At 36.1% G+C, this 21453-nt stretch overlaps 1 protein-coding gene across 1 annotated transcript; it reads left to right on the top strand.

Moving 5' to 3' along the window:
- Positions 1–1445: 1445 nt before the first annotated feature.
- On the top strand, positions 1446–16912 carry avpr2ab (arginine vasopressin receptor 2a, duplicate b). The gene is made up of 6 exons (XM_016247111.1): positions 1446–1787; positions 10140–10526; positions 11280–11525; positions 11624–11770; positions 12539–13175; positions 15091–16912. Exons 2-6 carry the CDS (start codon positions 10143–10145, stop codon positions 15291–15293), a joined length of 1617 nt encoding a protein of 538 aa, XP_016102597.1. The 5' UTR covers positions 1446–1787; positions 10140–10142; the 3' UTR covers positions 15294–16912.
- Positions 16913–21453: the final 4541 nt, after the last annotated feature.

Raw genomic sequence — 21453 nt, 5'->3', positions numbered from 1 at the left:
TTGTTCTGTCATCAGGAAAAAAATTATTAGGCCGGACAGAGGGAGAGCTTGAATTGGGGGAAGGGATTTATGTCATTTTTTATGTTTTGGCTGACTCAAGCACTGGGACTGCTGAGGATGGAGTTCTGCACTCATTTGAATTGCAGAGAAAAGAGAGACGGTCATTTGCTCAAACTTTCATTTAATCCCTTTCAGAGGAGCAGGTGTTTGAACTGCTCGGAGGCTGAACATTGTCATGTTTATGTATTCACTGTGTGTGTGTAATCTCTTCCGTGTTTTAATCAGTCCTTTAATGTGATTAATTTCATTGTATAATGAGCCTGTCATGTCTAATTTCGTCCTCCTTCAGGGAAAATAACAACATGGGATTTCTTGTTCTGTGCTGTTTGCACACACATACTGTATATTACGAAGATGAATGAAGAGTGTTGAGTTTCTAAGTCATCATTCACTCCTGTAAATCTGAAATAGACTTTACAAGTCCAAGAAACAGAATAAACAAACAAAAAAATGTATACAATGAGACCAGTGTGTGTAAGTGTGCATAATGAGCTTGAGATTACTTGAGTGATATAACTCCAAACTGCTTCTAGACAGAATCTCCCCGTGTTTGACAACACAAATAAGCCCTTCAATTATGTGCCACAGATCTGTCATGAGGACTAAATATTTGCTCTTGGACTTTTCAAGTCAGCAGCAATATTACAAGTTTTGCATTTCATATATATTTTCTATATAAGAAACACCTTCTTTAATTCTTATTTGATATGGATCAGCTTGTGAAAATTAATTTACACTAATCTGTATAAGAATATTAACTGAATGTTTATTGTGGACTCCATAAAAAAGCTGAAACACTGTAAAAAAAAAAATGTTGTGCTTCTGTAGACTTCATGAAAGTGAACACTATATTTAACATAAATATGTATAAATGCATCTTGACAGTCTGGGTTAATGACATTTAAAAATGTCTGGGGGAAAAATCGATTTGTTTTTTGTTAAGGGTATAATTATTTTGTTTGACCATCAATTAATATGGTTGCATGTTTGATCATGTGCAGGTGTTTGTACACTTTTGTTGTTGAATTCTGTCACATTTAGTAGATTATTGTCTTGAGATGTCTGGAAGAGTTTGTTCCTATTTAAAATGGTCAGTTTATTGAGATGATACAGATAAACCAATATTAATATAATTCATTTAAATAGGAAAGTATTACAATTACATGGTTAAATGTGTATTAAATATTTAGAAGTGTAACTAAATATTTGCAATGACTCATTTTGAACTATCCATCCAAGGAGCTCATTTGATCAACTGGCTGAAGGAAGGTTTGGAGTGTGACAGAAGGATAATGAGGGAGGAGTTCTTTGAGAGGGAGGGAGAAGGAGACAGTAGGAGGAACAGAAGTAGCCCAAGCAAATTATGTTTAGTGCGAAACTGCGCGCACCAGATCAGAGAATATATTTCGAAATAACAGACAGAGAGCATGAGAATGACATAAAGACGCAGTTGCCTGATCGATCTGAAAGCTGAACGGACAGGAGCACATTTAAATCTGTAGGTAAAATGAGCTTTGACTGACAGCACAGAATATTTTGGCAATTTTTACATAATTGCCAAACAAAGTTACAATGGTAGACGGCGGATATCTAAAACAGATTCAGTGTCAACATAGAAGGCGTGGACGTGGCACGGACAGAGCATTATATGGCTTAGTTCGTGAAGAAAACTGTGGATTACATCGCAAAGAGAAATAGTTACTGTGAAGAAACGGAGCTGACTGACGGTAAGTGCTGCTAATCAATCAGCGCTCACATATAGAGCTCTCCGTTCGCGCGCGCCACTATCACTATCACTCACGTGCGCACTACAATACTTTAATATTGTTGCATACATGCACGTATTGGATTACTATTATGTACTGCGTATTCAGTCACTTACATAAATAACGAGCCTGCTTTCCCAATGTGTAAAAATAATACAAACTAAAACGATAGCCTGTATCAAAACCATAAATATTATAGCCTACCTTTTTCAAATGGCCTGAGAACCTACGAGGTGAGTCGCAAATGTTTTTAATTTGTTAACTCCAAAAGTTTAGCTGTTACCGTGTTTTCTTACTTTATAGGCTTGAGCTTAGAAAACGATGATGAATAAATGTGTCTGACCTGCAAAAACCACAGAAAAGTCTAATCACGTGGAGGCTACTTCATGATTTCTGACTTTATGATTTTTTTTAAATGTTCGTAATTTGAACAGGAGAATAATGTAATATACTACAGTAAAAATAACTGTTAAGTTAACTTAAAGGACTGTATAATATATGTTTTTGTAGCTAAGTAAAATCTGTCACCTGATGAACAGTAAAACGACGTTTCGAATTCCATGTCATGCGTCTCATAATCAAATTTGATTTAAATAGGTCTAGGTAACGTTTGATATTGCTTAGTTACTTATTGCATTATGATTGCCATGTGTTTGTGTGGGTAATATTAAACACATAGTAAATGCTCCTGTCTTCATGAGCTTTGTTTCATCTTATAATGTTTTAATAGTTCAAGTAGGTTGATATATTTACTGTATTAGAGCCGCCACAATGCCATCTTGAAATGCCTGAAACAATGACATCATTATTTGTGAATTTCTGGCAACCATATAGCAAGTTTTGACAATACATCTGGATTTTTTACATTGTAGAATGTGGGCAGAATATGCATGAATGCAGCAGCCCATTAGAGTCATATACAGTACAATGTTGAAATAATTAACTTTAGAACACAATGTAATATAAAATATTTCATACAATTTTTGTGCTTCATTGCGAGGTAAACGCCCATTCAGAACTGTGGGTTTTGACGGCTGAGGTCAGCTGGAATGATCACATCCATCCATCATCCTCATGTACAAACACAGGAGCCTGTGGGTTTCAGAGCGATGCTAATTGCACTTGATGTTTTTCATTTTCCTCTTAATTAAGATTCTAAAATTCTTTACAGTCTTTCATGAAAAGCTTTACTCGTGAACGGCCACTGAGTCACTGGACATTTTTGTCACATTTATGATTGATTGACTTATAAAGGATTTTGTGAGCAGGAACTTTGGCTTATATGTAGGCTTACAAATATTTTCATTTAACATTACATGCATTAAACCAGAGAACAAAAACTTAATGCAGTGACTCATTAAAATCTTCAGAGCATTGCATGCTTAATTGATCAGGATTTAGAAAACAAAAGTAGCTATGCAATGGAACCTGTTAACGCTGCAAAACTGGAATCACAGTCGTCTTAAGTAAACATGAGTGACCTGCTTTTGTTGAAACCTCACAAAGCTTTATGAATCTGTGAACTAAGAAAAAAATGACTAGGTACAGTTAGTTGCCCACAGCTGTTCCGAATCTCAATGGTGTTTACCACAGTTGCATTAACGTAAACTGGGTTCATGCCTCCCAAAGAACTTTGAAATCATGGACAGAATCCCGTTATAAGTAAACAAACACATAGCTTCTCACTACTGTGAACCTGAGAGGTTTCAAAGTCCATTGATGCCTGATGATGTATTCGCTTGTGCTTTCCTTGTGTATGACCCAGACTGTTCACAGTAAAACAGGACAATAGGGTATGGACTGTTTGCTCATATTGTTTTTGTAGTTTCAGTTATCATTGTTTCATGGTTTCAGTGTGCATTTGAAGACTGCCAGACTGTGATTTGTTTGAACAGGAATATATGTGACCAGTTAATGAGTAAATGTGGAGTAGTCAGTAGTGCATGAACCAGTTTCCAAGATCTCTGTGTCTTCGTTCTCACACACACCCATTCATACGTCATATATACAGTTTGTACCTACCTGAAAAGACTGATTAAAAATTAAATCTCTGCAAAAAAAAAAAAAAGAAAAAAGTCTGTCAGTGTTGGAGGAATGCGGGTGCATTCTTGGGAGGGACTCTGGGGTTCTGACCTGAGCACAGAACAGAGCTGAAACATGAAAAGACAGTGGAAATGGGTTAGAAAAACAAAAGCGCTAACCGATGAAAATAGGTGGATCACTCAGTCATCCTTCCTGTGGAGTGGCTGTTTTCCTGTGATTGACAAAGATGTCAAATAAAGGAGCAAGATGTAGTTGCAAGTGTTTTTTCCCCCTTGGAAACAGTCAGAAATACTAAATAAAAGCCACAGCTATGTAGAATTACTTTTTTGAAAGTTTTTTCTCAAAGTTAGATATGTGTACAGTACACACGTTTTAAACAACGAGTGAAAATGCTTTTATTTTGAATGATTTTCTAATATACAGTGGTGTGAAAAAGTGTTGGCCCCCTTCCTGATTTCTTATTTTTTTGCATGTTTGTCACACTTTAATGTTTCAGATCATCAAACAAATTTAAATATTAGTAAAAGATAACACAACATGAAGTTTTTACATGAAGGTTTTTATTATTAAGGGAAAACAAAATCCCAAACTACATGGCCCTGTGTGAAAAAGTGTTTGCCCCCTAAACCTAATAACTGGTTGGGCCACCCTTAGAAGCAATAACTGCAATCAAGCGTTTGCGATAACTTGTAATGAGCCTGTTACAGCGCTGTGGAGGAATTTTGGTCCACTCATCTATGCAGAATTGTTGTAATTCAGCCACATTGGAGGTTTTTCGAGCATGAACCGCCTTTTTAAGGTCATGCCACAGCATCTCAATAGAATTCAGTTCAGGACTTTGACTAGGCCTCTCTAAAGTCTTCATTTTGTTTTTCTCAACTGTTTTGACTCTCATCTGTTCTTGAATTTCTTTAGATCGTGGCATGATGTGTTGCTCTTTAAGCATGCTTCACTTTGTCAGACAGGTTCTATTTAAGTGATTTCTTGATTTAACAGGTCTGGCAGTAATCAGGCCTGGGTGTGGCTAGTGAAATTTAACTCAGCTTTCTAAAATAATGTGGTTAATTGCAGCTCTTTCATGATTTAACAGGAGGGGCCAATTCATTTTTCACATAGGGTCACGTAGGTTTGGACAGCTTTTTTCCCTTAATAAATGAAATCATCATTTAAAAACTGCATTTTTTATTTACTTGCATTATCTTTGTGTAATATTAAAATTAGTTTGATGATCTGAATCTTTTAAGTGTGACAAATATGCAAAAAAATAAAAAAACTGGAAGGGGGCAAAAACCTTTTCACAGCACTGTATATTAGCCATTTTTGCCCATTTTGTATATTTTGAAATATATTAAACATTTATTTTTTGCCATATAAAATGTATTTTTACCATTAATTTAACCAATGATATAGTATTATATAGTAGTATTTATATATATATATATATATATATTTATTTTTTTTACTTTTTGTACTTAAACATTTTTCATAAAAATATCTGGATTCAACATTTTGGGTTTTATATCATCTTCCTCTCTGATTGTTAAATTCACTCCATTTCCAATGCGCATTTCTATGTATTCCCTCTCTTTTTCTTGCCCACATCTTCTGGTATTTTCTCTCTCATTTTTCACCATATTTATTTATTTGATGGCAAAAGGCACCTTTAGAAAGAGCCGCTTATGTGTCATGGGCTCAAGTCCCAGTGCACCTCATTGCTGTGCCTTGACCGTCCTTTCCTCCTGTCATATGACCCCGGGCCAGCACCGAGCATTTTGTGAAAGGCAGGTCTGGGAAGCATCACTTTTAAAACCCATTCATCTGATGAGATCTGAAAGGTAGTAGTTATTGACCATCAACTTTGTGAAGAACCAGGTTGAGTTTTGCTAAAACTGTTACTGTGCTATTGCTGGAATAGATTAGGAGATATCAAGGACAGGCTGATCTGGTAAAAGGATGATATTTACATGGAAGTCAGATATTGTGAACAGCAGTGGTGAATAGAGAGAGGACACAAACTGAGAGAGGAGCAAAGAGCGAGAGAGATGGATGAGTGCACTGCTGCTCTCCACAGTTGTCTTTCACATCCTCCACTCTCATCTCCTCTTTTTCCACTGCCCCTTTGACCTCTAAGCAGAGCACCATGGGAAACGTGAAATATTTTTAGTGTCCGTCTGATAACCAGCAGATGGACGTTTGAGAGTCAGAGAACACTTCTCTGTTAGCTTTGGTGTGGTTTGGATCAGATTCTTTGATTGCTCAGAGGATGCTCATTCATAGCTCAGGAGACGCTCTTAAAAAAAAATAAAGGTTCCAAAATGTTGGTTTTCTCAGCAATGCCTTAAGGCTAGAATATACTACACAACTTTTAAAAACTGAACAGATCTTAAAATACTGGGCATCATACACTTACTGACTTTGTAATAGTTACTGATGAAAAACAGACCATCATACACTAAATGACTGAGGATCATAGCAGTATTTAAAGTTGTTCTGATCATAACAAACTCACACACAAATGTGCACCTTGTTGCTAGGAGATGCGTGACAAATGAAAACAATGTTTTCTAAAATCAGCTCAAAATATCAAACATGTTTGATATCCGATTGGATGGAGTCAGAGTCTGAAGCTAAAAAATCGGAGTCTGTGAACATCAGACATTATGCAATTTTCTATGAAATCTGTCAACTCTAATCTGCAGACTGGCTCTGACTTTCGGCAACTAGCGTCAACTTATCCAAGCTGTAAATCATCCGAAAATCATGGCAAAAATCGTGTACTGTATTCCAGCCTTAAAAATTTTTTTTTTTGATTTAACAGTTCTTAAAAGAGCCATTATTTTCTTAGTGTGAAGAACATTAAAAAAATCTGAAGAACCTCTTTCTACTATTAAGAACCTTTTGTACAATGGAAAGGTTCCATGGATGTTAAAGGTCCTTCATAGAACCATATATGCCAACAAACAACCTTTATTTTTAAGATTGCATATGTAAAATATTTAGGAGAAATCAAGACTTTTGATTTTTGAAATACAGTAAGAGTTTAGAGCTATAAAATTCAAAGCTCACATAACTTAGTCTTCAAAGATTTTTTTTAAATGTTCAGTCCCAATATGGGAAAAATTACAACGAGTAGTTATGAAGAATAAGTAAAAATGGAGAATGTAGTATAAATACTTTCACAATTAATAATATTAACATTACATTAAGGAAAAATGCACAAATATATTTCAGATAAAGATATGGGATCATTAAAAAAAAAAAATCTTTTTTTTTTTTATATAAACTGGCCAAAACAAAAATCTTCACACAAATGGCCACACTGTAAACTTTTTTTTTTTAAGTTGTTAATAAAACAAAGATTATTGGAGTATGTTTTACAAGTAAATACTTTGTGTGTCTGTTTCTTTGTAATTGTTTGTAAAATTTACTAGCAATATCTGAATTATTTTTTTTTTCAAAGAAAACCTACACCATTTTTTTTCAGTGCAGCCAGTGTTTTATGAGTTATTAAAGTCTTTTATTAAAGTTATTAAAGTTTGTTCGCAGACCCTGGTATCTTGACAAATCTGACCACATTGTGTGAAATTATTGCAATTTCCTTTCAAATCTTAGAGAAGACGCATGTGATATTTCTGGACAACTGAGATGGAGATTCTATTTGCTCTCTGTGTAATCTCAACATGAGAAACGAAAGAGATATGAATCTAATTTTTCTGCTTTTATCTTGCGGGAAGACTCGGTTCAGCGCTTCATGCACACATGCCCAGCAGGGGCACATCACAGAGCCACTTTTAGCCTCCTGTCCTGATGAATAGCCAATGCTAGCACACGTGCCTCAGACACATTTAAAGACCCAGAGTGTGTGAGGAGGCTCTTTCTGTAATTTCCCAGGAGGCATCAAAGTAGGTAATGGAAAGTAGTTGGGACATGCAAAGAGTGCGAACAGACAACAAACTGGACAGCAAGAGCAACTGAGGGGCTTTCCGCAGGCAACGTCAAAAGAAAAACCTTGCCAGGCTTTGAGTTACAATTGGAAGGATTTCATTAGGACTCTGTAACCAGCACAGCTCTGAAGTGGTTATTTCTGTTGTGAATTGATTATGCAAATGCAAGATGAAAACCACCACTCCAGATGGATGGAGAGAGTGAGAGCAGGAAGAGTGAGTGAGTGAGTGAGAATGAATGAAGTGAATGAAATATTGCAGGTCTCAAAGACTTGGATTTGAATCAAGAGCTAATTTTAAAACGAACCGTATTCGAAAGCTTTCTGGTTCCATTCTTGCTAATCCTCACATAAATCATAAACACATTGACAGGAATACACTCATGGAAGGCTAAATAGCACATATGAGCTAACAAACACCAGAAGAATCAAAGAAAATATCAGAGAAAACAAACACAAAGGATGACCACAAATCAATGCCTTGTTTTCCAGTGACTACAACATACTTTTAAATGTTCAAATGATTTACACTACTATTCAGAAGTTTCAGTTTTTAAAAGAAGTCTCTTATGCTCACCAAGGCATTTGATCACACAGTAAAAACTGCAATATTGTGAAATATTACTACAATTTAAAATAACCATTTTCTATTTGAATCTATTTTAAAATGTAATTTATTCCTGTGATGTCAAAGCTGAATTTTCATCAGCCATTACCTCCAGTCTTCAGTGTCACATGATCCTTCAGAAATCATTCTAATATACTGATTTGTTTCTTTTATATTTATTTAGTATTTATTATTATTATCAATGTTGAAAACAGTTGTGCTGCTTAATTTGTTTGAGGAAACCTTTATTTGTTTGCAGAATTATTTGACCGAACATTCAAAAGAACAGCATTTATTTAAAATATTAATATTTTTTTGCATTATAAATGTCTTTACTTTCAGTTCTGTTTAATGTATTAAAATATTTAATTATTACATTTTTTTTATTTAATGCTGAATAAAATATTAATACTGAATAAAACTTGTTATTTCTTTTTTTTTAAATACACATTCATCAAAATTCAATGAGACTAGTCTTTTGAATCTGTTTGTGTGAGACTTAAATTAAAACAGCCACACATTTTCTTCTCATAGTGACGTGACGTGTTGCCAAATATACTCGGAATTTGTGCTCTGGATTTATCCCATCCAAATGCACACACACCGTGAACACACACCCGGAGCAGTGGGCAGCCATTTTTGCTGTGGCGGCCGGAGAGCAGTTGGGGGTTCGGTGCCTTGCTCAAGGGCACCTCAGTCGTGGTATTGAAGGTGGAATAATTATCCACACTGTTCTACCTTTCTTATCCAATATTGTTTTCTTAAATGCTTTTGCACTTTCACTCATATTTGATTTCATATTTCCTTAATACCAGTATGCATGTATGGTAAATTGCAGTTAAAGTATTAGAGTAAAGTATTGCAGTATAGTAAAAGCAAGCATTTGCACAAAACTTACTCTTGGCCCTTCCATTTCACTTATATACTGTATGTCTGCATTCTTCTCCATTTAGCCCTTGAAAAGCCCTTCCTCCTGCCTACCGCCCCCATCCATGCCTCAGTCATACACTGTATATCCAAATAAGAGGGATTTAAACCATAATTGTTCCCATATCTCTTTCGTATTTTTTTTTCTCAGTGTTACCACAAATGTTTTGTGTCTAGAGACAAAGGATGAGTAAACAATTTCAGATTTACCTTTCAGATATCTGCTAAATAAATTTGCTTAGATGAGTTTTAGCAGCTGGTCATAATAATCCATACAGCATCTTAATGAGGCAGATATAAAGAGATCGGAGGGGTTTCTGAATGTTTTATGTGGAGATTGCAGTGCTCAAAATTGAAAGACAATGATTCAAAGCTGTCTTTAATAAATTCATAAACAATATTTATTATTTGTTTTCTCATTTCCTTCTGTTCCAAACTTCAAAACTAACCTCAAAACTCTGTTGAGTACACGTGTAAATTTCTTGCTGTTTCTGCTAAAAAACACGACAATTTAATATGATGTTTTAAGAGCGTTCTCAAAAAATCCCCAAAACAGAAGCTAAGATGGAGAATTTAATTTGAGATGATATGGGAGACATCCTAATTACTTCATTTGATTTAGACGCCACCATTCCTTTACTCTTGCAGAAGAGCTACAGAAATAGCCAACAAAATGAAATTAATTTGACCTAATTTTATTAAAAAGATTTACTGTTTGTTTACCAATTTAGGCCAGTGAGGGATCAGTGTTAGGATGTTTTGGTTTTGCCTCTCATGTCTGTCCTTCTCGTAGGTCATGAGGATGGCCTCTTGGGAAGAGAATTTGGGTCAGCCCAATCACTCTATGCTGGAGATGGAGGGGCCACCAGATGTGTCCAGCTCCCTCTTCAATCTCAGCAGCAGTTATGGGGGCACGGAGGCTTTCCTCTGGCTGTTTCCGTCAAAGAACATTACATGGACCACAACGTGGCCCACAATCCAGCCAGTTGTCCCTCCACGGGTACGGGACCAAGCCTTGGCCCAGGCGGAGATCGGGGTGCTGGGGTTGGTGCTTGCCCTCACTGCTCTGGGTAATGGATTCGTGCTGTGGGTGCTGCTGCGTAGGAAGAAACATCACGCTCCCATGCACCTCTTCATGGTCAATCTATGTGTAGCTGACCTGGTAGTGGCCTTATTTCAGGTAACAGCCTCTTGAGACTATTAAAAATGATGAGTGCTTTGAAATGAGCTTATACGGTTAAGTAATCATTGACCTGAATGGAAAAATATAGTGAGACTACATTTATTAAAATGCAGCTGAAGTATCAGGTGTGGGAGTAATGTTGTGTCAGCAGGGAAGTTCTAGATATCATTAGAGCTGCATGATTAATTGAAATAAAACTGAAATCGTGATAGGGCTTTGTGCAATTATCAAATCTCAATAACTGCAATATAATAAATAAATAAATGTACTGCATGTTTAAGAGTAAAGTGCAGCACTGTTTTCTTTTACATGATTTAACGTTTGAAAAAAATGAAAAAGTTCAGATAGCCATAAATATTAATATTATAATTGTACAGTAAAATAAAAGTATTAGTAGTTGTTGTTATAGTAGTAGTAATTAATATTTTTTGTTTATTAATGTTTATTTAGTAATGATTATAATAACATCGATATATAATCACAACCATTTTGATCAAATTGTACAGCCCTACAAACAAGCACAGCAAATATGGAACTTTTAAAAAAAATATTAAATCGCGATTGCAATTTTTTTAGTCAAATTGTGCCGAGGGAGGTGGATGGTTGTGATCTCATTGGCTGTAGAATCAGCAAAGGCCAATCAGCTTGTGCCATATATTAAATGACGTGACTGCATGTAAAATAATCTATCAGCCTTCGCCATCGAGAGTTTTGTGCCTGAATTAGATATATGTCTTTATTTTGTCCCAGGTGCTGCCACAGTTGGTGTGGGACATCACAGAGCACTTCCAGGGGCCTGACGCTCTGTGTCGCTCCGTTAAGTATTTGCAGATCGTCGGGATGTTTGCATCCTCCTATATGATCGTTGCCATGACTGTGGATCGGCACTATGCCATCTGCTGCCCCCTTCAAGCGTATCGCGGAGGTGCGCCCTCCCGCTGGAACACCCCCATTATGGTTGCGTGGGGCCTGGCCCTAGTGCTTAGTTTGCCACAGGTGAGGAGTAAGCAATCTCAAATCGTCCCTGACTGATTTATTTAATTGCATCACAACAATTTTTTCAAGCTCATGACTGTCTCCTCGCTTGCACGCAGGTGTTTATCTTCTCGCGGTCAGAGGTGTCCCCTGGGGTGTTCGAATGCTGGGGCCACTTTGCTGAGCCGTGGGGTCTTAAAGCATACGTCACCTGGATGACTGTGGCTGTATTCATATTGCCAGCCTTAATCATCACTGTCTGTCAGGTATCTCCAGCTTTTTTTCTCAATCTCTCACTCTCTCTACACAGCTTTTTAATATTAAATATATGGTTTTGACATATCTTGTCTAACAATGTTTTATAACATAAGAACATGGTGTATATTATGCAAATGTCAAAGACTTGACATGTTTAATAAGAATTAGATTTACCGCAGGGTACAACCTAATGGCTGTGCCAGTATTGGGGGAAATTCAGGAAACACCCCAGGGGCTTTCTTTTTACTTATTTTGCAATGCCAAGGTCACTGATTTGATTCCCAGAATGCATGAACTAATAAAATATATACCTTGAATGAAACGCAAGACAATTTGCATACATTGCCTGCCTGCCAAATGCATAAATGTAAATTATGTATACAAAACATATCCCATACGATTATATTTAATATCAATTAGTTTGTTTCTTCTTCTTCTTTTTTTTTTGTTATCAGTAATGCACATTAGGGTGTTTTGTGATGCATTTACTGTTATTTAGTTAATGTTTATTGCATTATTTTAGTGTCATGTGACCCTGTGCACAATCTAAGAACACGATTTCCTCAACAGATTAGGCATATTTATCTGAATTAAGTTTAATTAAGGTTAATACCGTCAAAACAAAGATAAAAATTTTCCCATTCAGCACCATAAAATGTCCACCACACGTTACTGCACTTTGCAAAAATAATGTATTCTTAGTTCAATTCTAAATTGCACATGACTCTGAAACATGATATTAATATTTTTACATTGACGAATCTCTTTCATCCCAGGTTCGCATCTTCAGAGAAATCCATGACAACATCTACCTGAAGTCTGAGAGGGTGGTGACGGCAGAATTTAAGAGGAACTCTGTCAGCTTCCACTTTGCTCAGCGGGAGGTGGGCAGTGGACGAGGCAGAGAGAGAAACAGACAGAGCAGACACAGTCACTATGCTGACAGCAGTCTCAGTCAAGCTCACTGCAGCCCCTCACATCATGCAGGAGAGGAAGCGTGCTCCTCAAGCCTATATGATGACTATTCTCATACTGTAACCTGTAAGAGCTCTATCTGTGAGCCCTGCTTTGGGCCCCGCCCCTCTTCAGACAGCTCCTCCCCCTCTATCCAAACTCATCTGCAAAACACCCCCAATTTTCTCTCAGGCCCCTCCCATTCTCAGTCATTATCAGCCAATAGCGTGTGTGTACTGGCTGGACACCCAAATAGCTCTGGAGCTTCTGAACTATGGCCAGATGCTTTTCCCCTTCCGACCGATTATTCGCACCCACCGCCTCTCCCAGGTGTGACTAAGGCCATGTCTAAGACGGTGAGGATGACTCTTGTCATTGTGCTGGTCTACACCATCTGCTGGTCTCCTTTCTTTATTGTTCAGTTATGGGCAGCCTGGGACCCCAACCCACCAAACCAAGGTCAGACATTAAGCAAACTTAATGAATATACATGTCCTGTACAGTCACACAATAAGGCTTCTTGGATGCTAAAAACACTATGATGTATTTTTAAATAGGTTCATATCATAATAGGCAATGTTCTGAAATAGGAAGTTGCTGTACAATAAGGCAGCACATTTCATCAAGCCATAGAAACAAAATAATGAAGAAGAGATTGTCCACTTGTCAAAAATTGATGGGAGAAGTCGCAAAGCTCAATATGGTGGCCATAGGTATGGAAGTCCTGCTGTTCAGTTAAAAGAAGCAATCAATTTTTGATACAGACTACAGACTTTTATGTGCATGTGCACTAGCTAAGCCAGAGATTTTTTTCAGGGTAATTTTAACTAAAAAGAAGCAAAAATTAGTATACCATTGTCAAGATTGTTTTTCTGAAAAAAATAAAAGAAAACTTTTATTCAGCAAGGATGCATTAAATTGATCAAAAGTGACAGTAGAGACATTTATAAAGATTTGTATTTCAAATAAAGGTCCTTTCTAATCATCAAAAATACTGAAAAAAATGTATATCAATGTTTCCAGAAAAAATATGAAGCAGCAACAGTTTTCAACATTGATAATAATAAGAAATGTTTCCTGAGCAACAAATCAGCATATTAGAATGATTTCTGAAGGATCATGTGACATTGAAGACTGGAGTAATGATGCTGAAAATTCAGATTTGCCATCAGCAGGGTGGTGTTCATAACAAAACAAGCAACACGTTCTCCAGGAATATCTCAAAAACAGTGATGCCTGTTCTTGGAAATCTACCTTCCAGCAGAGTTTTGTTCCAAGTACAACCAAAAACACACAAATCAGTTCACCAGGATATCTTCAAGGTTGCTTGGAAATTGTAGGCAGGTGTGTTAGAGCTCGACTGGAACTGAAGTCTATGGGAGGGGAGATCTCCAGGAGCAGAAATAATCAATCATGTTTTCAATGTGTCCCCTTTTTTATTATTTCCCTCTTTATTTAACTGTCCCCTGCTTTCTTTCGCCTTAACACATAAACAGACAGACACCTGCTCACTCACCTGAGTGTTGGGTAATCTCATTGGTATTTACACCTCTGTATTAGACTGGGCTTTCTGCACAGTTTGACCAGCCACCTGGCAACCAAATCACTATGAAAATCAGCACAAACTTACTTCTATAGATGCATTTTAGTCTTTTATTAAAGAAGTGAGCCCTATATTGAAGTCAGCCTTAAACTGTGTTCCATATGGCTTACAGTTTGCATCTCACTGAATTGTTTTTCATTATACATTACTGTACAAAAATGTCAGTAAAGACATTCGTAATGTTATAAAAGATTTCTATTTCAAATAAAAATTTTAAACTTTTTTCTTGAGCAGCACATCATATTATAATAATTTCTGAAAGATCATGTGACACTGAAGACTGGAATAATGATGCTGAAAATTCAGCTACAACTACAGAAATAAATTACATTTAAAATAAATTCAAATAAAAAAACAGTTAATTATTAATAGTTTAATTTATTTATGGTGGATTTCCTTGCAAACATTTACCTTGTTTAACTATGTTATCTGTCCTAGTTACAGCAGTTATTGTCACAACTGTAAAATCATAATATATGAATATGGAAATTTCTTCAGACAGTGCAAGAATTCATTTATTTAATAATTTATTTTATTCTTCAGACTTTTTCTGTCACTATTATTATTTGCACTGATTGTGTTACAGGCTTTAATACCAATACTTTTCTAAGGAATCTTAAGACTTGTATCTGATAGATGATAAAACAAGGGAAAATCTACACCTGCACATATTATTCACACAAAGATATTTCAATACGGTAGAGCTGTCAATGCAGTAATAAATGCAAATATTATTTCCTGGCTTTGAGTTTGCCTTTATCTCTCGTGCAGGGGCTGCTTTCACTATCCTGATGCTACTAGCCAGTCTAAACTCCTGCACTAACCCATGGATCTACACAGCCTTCTCCAACAGTGTGTCCCGTGAGCTGCTCGCACTGCTGCACTGCCACACCGGATCCCTGCGCAGAGGTTCGCTACCGGACGACTCAACCACAACTCACATGTCATCCAACACCAAGGACTCCACATACTGACCTCTGGCCTGACTCGACTACACGCAAACACACCACAGACGTGATGGGCTAGACTCTGTCCCAAATGCCACTCCTTGCCCACATGTTGATGACATAATAGCGTATAAACTGGCTCGTAAACTGCTTTTTAGAATTTAAAATGACAAATGGGATGCCCTATATGGTCTTGTGAACTTCACAGACAAGTGCCAACTGCACAAGTGTGCAAAAAGTGTGCCATTTGGTACAGGGCTAGGAAATGTCCTGGCTACTTTAGATTCAGGTACATGGTGGTCACACAATCTGAAAAGCAGATCTGTCATCTACACTGTTACATCAGTTACAAAGACAAAATCACATTGCCATGTCCAGTGCATTTTACAGATAGCTGTCCATTCAGTTACATGAAAGCAGACTGGAGTGATGAATGAAGAGGAAGAGGAGGCGGATGGGTTAGGAAGCAAAGGATCGGATGTCCTCCATTCGTCTCCATCTCTCTTTATGTCTCATCCAAGTGTTTTCATAGATTAGGGTTGCAGGATTATATCAGACTTTACAGTACAAAGTAAGAGTGCAAAATGCGATAGTGGGAAGAGAAAAAAGGCATGTGAACAATGCATACAGAATGGACAAAAGGTTATCTAGCTGTACTCCAGACAGCTTCAGAAGACCAGCAGCAAGATGCTGCAAAAGAGAGTGTCAGAAATTTAGAGGAACATATCCACCACCAGCAAGAATGTTATGACAATATTAGCCTGATTGTGGGAATCAAACACAGTGGCAGCTTAGTAACACAGTGACTTTCTGAATCATATTTAAACTATATATCAAATGTTAAGTGTTCAGAAGACACTGTGAGTTGAATTGGTCTACAGTATTAGCTATTAATAGATTAGAGGTGCAGTGGAAGGTGTTACATTGGGCAGAAATCTATATTTGACCGCCGATGGACACAAAAGCTGAGCAGAATGAAATTTCATTTTCTGTGTTGGTCATTTTAGTAGTTTAATGTACCAAAGCAAAGAAATAACACATTGTTTAGAAGCTGTTGACTGTGTATTGCATTTCAGTACAATCATTACTATGTACATTTCCTCAGTCCTGGAAAATCCTTGTAAAAATCATGGAGAGAAAAAATAGCTTCTTTTTGTGTGCTTAACTTTTTTTTACAGAAGAAATTGTAAAGGCTAATGAACAGCAATATACAGGTCCATTTCCAATCTAAATATTGTAGGTAGCAAAATCTCTATGTTATGTATACAGTACTCAACATTTGAAGTGGATCAAAAAAGTTCATCAAAGTTGTCCTAAGACAAGAACGCATTTTGGTTTTAGGTTTTAGGCCAACTTTGGTGAAAGGTTTCAATCGTTTGATCCACTTCAAATGGTGACTAGTGTATATGTACACACTAATCACACCGATTTCAGTCTCACTCATTAACTTGTCACTCTTTTAGCTCTACTTCTGGTATTTTGCTTGATTTTTGTGTTACAATTTTATATAATTTTTTTCTCATCTGGAATCAGGGGACCATTTACATGCTTCAGAGTAACTTATTTGTACAGAAAATATTATAAACATTATAAATATAATAAAGATGTGTTGAAGGATTAAGAAAAAAATTATTACATTACAACTTAAGCGCCTTATTATTAAAAAAGTATTATATACATATGTATGCGTATCTTTGTAACGCACAGATTCTTGAGGTACTCGTGTCTAGTTCAATCTCACACTTTTGCTTGCTAATCCCACCACTGCGAATTATTATTATAAACATGCATTTCAAACATAAATTCATTCTGGAAGTCCAAAACTCGCTTACTCTTAGTCTACACAGCTTGAGAAGAAATAAACTCCCATTTTAGGGACATTTTTTGAAGTTTTGAAATATATTGACCTATCACGTTTCACATTTCAAAAGGACTGAAATTCAAAAAATGCATTAATATGTTCCCCATTTAACAGAAAGGAATTCGCAACAAATCATGTAATTTCCATGAACAAGCAGTTTTGATTAGGACAAATATACTGTTTCTAGTATAGCAATATAGCAATGACTATAACAGTATAGCAATGACTGTGGTTAACTGTAAATTACTAACCATTAGATATTAGTAAGAATAGTGATCAGATATTGGAAACATTGAGAAAACTAACTGCTAGTGAACTTTTTGTTATACTTAATGCATAATGACGGATAATCATAAAATCATTTAACATATTTAATTGACAAGATGTCCAGTACCTAAAATATGATCAACGTTGTAATAAATTGTTTTTTTATATATATATATATATATATAAATTTACTTTGTTGTTGTTCTTTATTTTGGTCCTTCTTAATTTCTTCATAAGGCAAACATTTGTTTATAGGACAAGCCATAAACTGCTGGAAACGTCACTTCAAGAAAACCATTTTTTAAGCAATAACAGTTCTAGGCAGTATGTGCTCTAGAGTCTCATCCAGTGTGTTTACATTACTTTTCATCAGATAATTTGAGTTTATATTTATCTCACCAGAAGTTTTGCCTACAAGAAGAGGAATTAAAGTTTTTGACCAATTGTAAAGGGACAGAGTTTTTGATGCTCTGGCTGATATGGAAAATGATTGGAAAATTAAAATGTTTTATTTTCCAAAGGTACTATTCATGTCTTTATATGCTTAAAACCTAAATATACATACATTATATATATATATAAATATATATATATATATATATATATATATATACTGGATGATTAACTTCAGATAAGTATGGACATAAGAAGTATGGAAATACGTTGCACACATTATATGACATAGTTCCACTGTTCATTAAAGATTAATTACCGGTACTTCTATGAGAATTGACTATTGATAGTAACGCTTCCCCTGTCTCTCGCGTCAGCCTCTACTGTTCCTCATCCTGGATATTTTGTGGCATGCGAATGTTGTTGGAAGGGCTTATGAAACAATACAACTCAAAACCGGCATGCATTAGATATGGATTTCCAGTGCAGAGAGGACAGAAGAAACTGTCTGCTTGTGGATTTGCTTTCAGTTACTCTGAAAGAGTAACTCTGCCTTTTACTCTGCCTCTGCTGAATGGCGTGCTTTATCTCACAGGAGATGACAGGCAGACGGGTGCCGTGTCTGGGTTCAAAAGAGGTGGCCGCATGTACCTGTCTCTTTCCTTTATGCAAAGAAACCTCCCATTATCTTTATATCAAACCAAAAACATGACAGTCCTTTTTTTCATCTCTGCATCTCAAACAAGAAAACCACACTGCAGCTGGACTGTATAAGGAGATGCTTCTGTGTTTTAAGGGAAAATGTAAGTTTAATTCCATTTGACATTGCTGGCATAAGAGTACTAGAAGATGTGTATACTGTGGTTCCTCTTAATCTAAAATCTCAGTTTGAGTGCTACTGCAGGACCCAATACAAAGATGAAGTGATCATCACCATCAGAGGACACTTAGAAAGAAAAGATAGACTGTAATGCACACCACATTCTTACATGCGTGTTAAACCCTGTTAACTGGTTATTCAAGCCTGTGGTGTCTACTCTTAAAGAGCCACATGGGATACTAAGAGTGAACAGAGTGAAATGGATGACTGGATATGTCCGGAATGGAATAATAGCTTGCTACTTACTGAATACTGTGAAGAGGTGCATACAGTGTAATAATTATATAACACAAACATTTTCAAATGTTTGGTGTTGGTAAGCTTTAAAAATGTTTTTTTAAAAGAAGTATCTTATGCTCATCAAAAGCTGCATTTATTTGATCAAAAATACAGTAAAAACAGTTGGGCTGCTCTCTCTCTCTCTATATATATATATATATTGTTTTGAAACCATTCATTTTTTCAGGATTTTTTTGATTTATAGAAAGTTGAAAGGAACAGCATTTATGTGAAATATAAAAAATCTTCTGTAATATTATAAATGTCTTTACTGTCACTTTTGATCAATTTAATGCATCCTTACTGAATACCGTTAATTTCTTAAGTTAATATATAGCAGCCTGCTATCTCACTTTCCCTTCTCAACAAGACGGGTGATCTTTTCGACTGTTACACCACTCAGTCTTCATGTCTAGAAATTGAGAACGACTGCAAAGGGTATTTTTGGAGATTGACTGCACAAATGCAATTACATCAGAGGCAGTTGTTGTGTTCCATCTTTGGGGCTCATGCTCTCCATACAGAACTCTCAAACCATCATCTGTTATCCAACTTTACTCAAACTCATACGACATATTGTTACTATTCGTGCAACAGATTGTCAGGTCACGCAATTAAATCTCTATATCTATGGCCGAGTACACATTTTGATTGATTCTGATTCATTTGCATAGTTGTTGTAAAGTAAACTTTGCTAACATAAAGAATCTTTCTCCTGACAAATTATACAGCTCAGCATTTCAGACTGAAATGATAACTTGAGTTTTTGAACTATTCATGAGAACCAGCTCATTATCATGGTAAATCATAACTATGAGATAAAAAAGACGGAATTATGAGATACTAAGTCAGAATTGTGAGATAAAAAGGTCATAATTATGACATTAAAAAGTCATAATTAAACATGTTGACTATATCTCATAGTTTCAACTTTGTCAATTTTAAACATGTGTTTTTATTTACTTTTTTAAATTGCATTTATTACAGATTGTTAACTCAACTTTGGTCAAAATGATTTATTGATGATTTAGCACCGTCGGCTTAGATTTGACAGCAGGGGAATTTTCAAAATCGATATACCAGCCCTAATCAACACATAAATATGTAACAATCAGTGATGACAATGACCCTTATGTGCTATTTAATGCACAAACACACAAGACTCTGCTGTACAGGGAGCATTAGTACACAGTGTAACAACTGGTCCTCCAAGGGTTCTGCTGAACAGGAGAACAGGTGTCAAGGTTTGTGAACAGAAAATGAGTGGAATCCCAAGCTGTTAAACTATTTCCTCGCTGAGATCAGACTCTGCACCAAAAAGGACATTATGAAAGAGAAAATGGGGGTTGCAGACTGTGAGAAGGAAAAACTAAATATGCACAGTGAGTAATTATGAATCTCTTCCTCTGCTAGCAAAAACAAACCAGATGATAGCAGAAGAAGAACTGGTAAACAAAATGATTTAGGTCAATAAAAATGACAGATGATGATTTATAATGGTCTAATTGCAGATTCAAGCAAGGAGAGTGGAAAAAGAGAACAAAAAAGGACAAAACCTAAAGGTGAAAACAAGGATGGCGTAGAGATGGAAGAATTCCGCCTTCACAAATTCCTATATATTCTCATATTGCGCTGATACACATACTTGAGCATTGGAATAGTCGTCTTATTCTGAGAGAGAGATGATAAAGGGAAAATGAAGACTTTTTCTACTATTTTATGGATACATAAATCTGTCTAGATATTTGGAGACATCGAGATCCAGAAGGTTTTCTGAGCTGGAGTGCATGAGGTGACAAACACAAACGCATTCTCCAGCACTAAACTTTTCTCTGAGTAAACCTACAGAAAATGCAATTTAATATATTATGCAAGTTAACTTTCCAAAAAGAAAAGTAAAAAATCTTCCTTCATATTATCTCAGATTTTATACGAATTCATAAATGCTTCAGCCTACATCCGTTCATTGGCAGAAGATGAAAAGAAATCTGTTTCTGATCATGCACATTTATGACCTCTGTTCATTCGTTTTTTTTTTCTTTTCTTTTCAGTTTTCCCTTTGCTGAAAAAACAATTGCCATACACTCAAAAAATGCATTGTTTATCAAATACTCAATTTAGCTGTCATTTATTGCATCTGAGGTTTAAAAAAAAAGTAAACTGAAGCAGCATGATGCTGAGACAAGCCAACACATAAAGAGAACATAGCAAAGAATCTGTTGGCCGCTTCCATCTTACAATGTTGCACTCTGCTGACACATTGTGGTGAACCATGTGCACCACATCTAGACTCTCAACGACAGAGACCACGAAACAATCTTCAAGAAAGCTTCAAAGAGTAATCAAAGAGTCAGTTTAGAGAAATTACAGCTTTATTGAGTTGCAATGTTTAATGGATGAAAACGGCAATGACAAAACCAGTGGCAAGTGAATGACCATGGCAGATCAGCCTATCCCTTCCTATCTAACATCAACCTCACCCGTCCCATGAGCTGGGGTTAAAGAGA

The sequence above is a fragment of the Sinocyclocheilus grahami genome, unplaced genomic scaffold (assembly GCF_001515645.1).
Source record: "Sinocyclocheilus grahami isolate Dianchi unplaced genomic scaffold, SAMN03320097.WGS_v1.1 scaffold824.1, whole genome shotgun sequence".
Lineage (NCBI taxonomy): Eukaryota > Metazoa > Chordata > Actinopteri > Cypriniformes > Cyprinidae > Sinocyclocheilus > Sinocyclocheilus grahami.
The sequence above is the reverse complement of the archived record's forward strand: the minus strand, read 5'-3'. Positions and strand labels throughout refer to the sequence as shown.

What these genes read in the sequence shown, in the direction of transcription:
- avpr2ab (XM_016247111.1), top strand. Translation starts at nt 10,143, where the DNA reads ATGAGGATGGCCTCTTGGGAAGAGAATTTGGGTCAGCCCAATCACTCT. An exon ending in TAATCATCACTGTCTGTCAG is followed by an intron (nt 11,771 to 12,538) that starts GTATCTCCAGCT and finishes CTTTCATCCCAG; the next exon opens with GTTCGCATCTTCAGAGAAAT. An exon ending in CCCCAACCCACCAAACCAAG is followed by an intron (nt 13,176 to 15,090) that starts GTCAGACATTAA and finishes TCTCTCGTGCAG; the next exon opens with GGGCTGCTTTCACTATCCTG.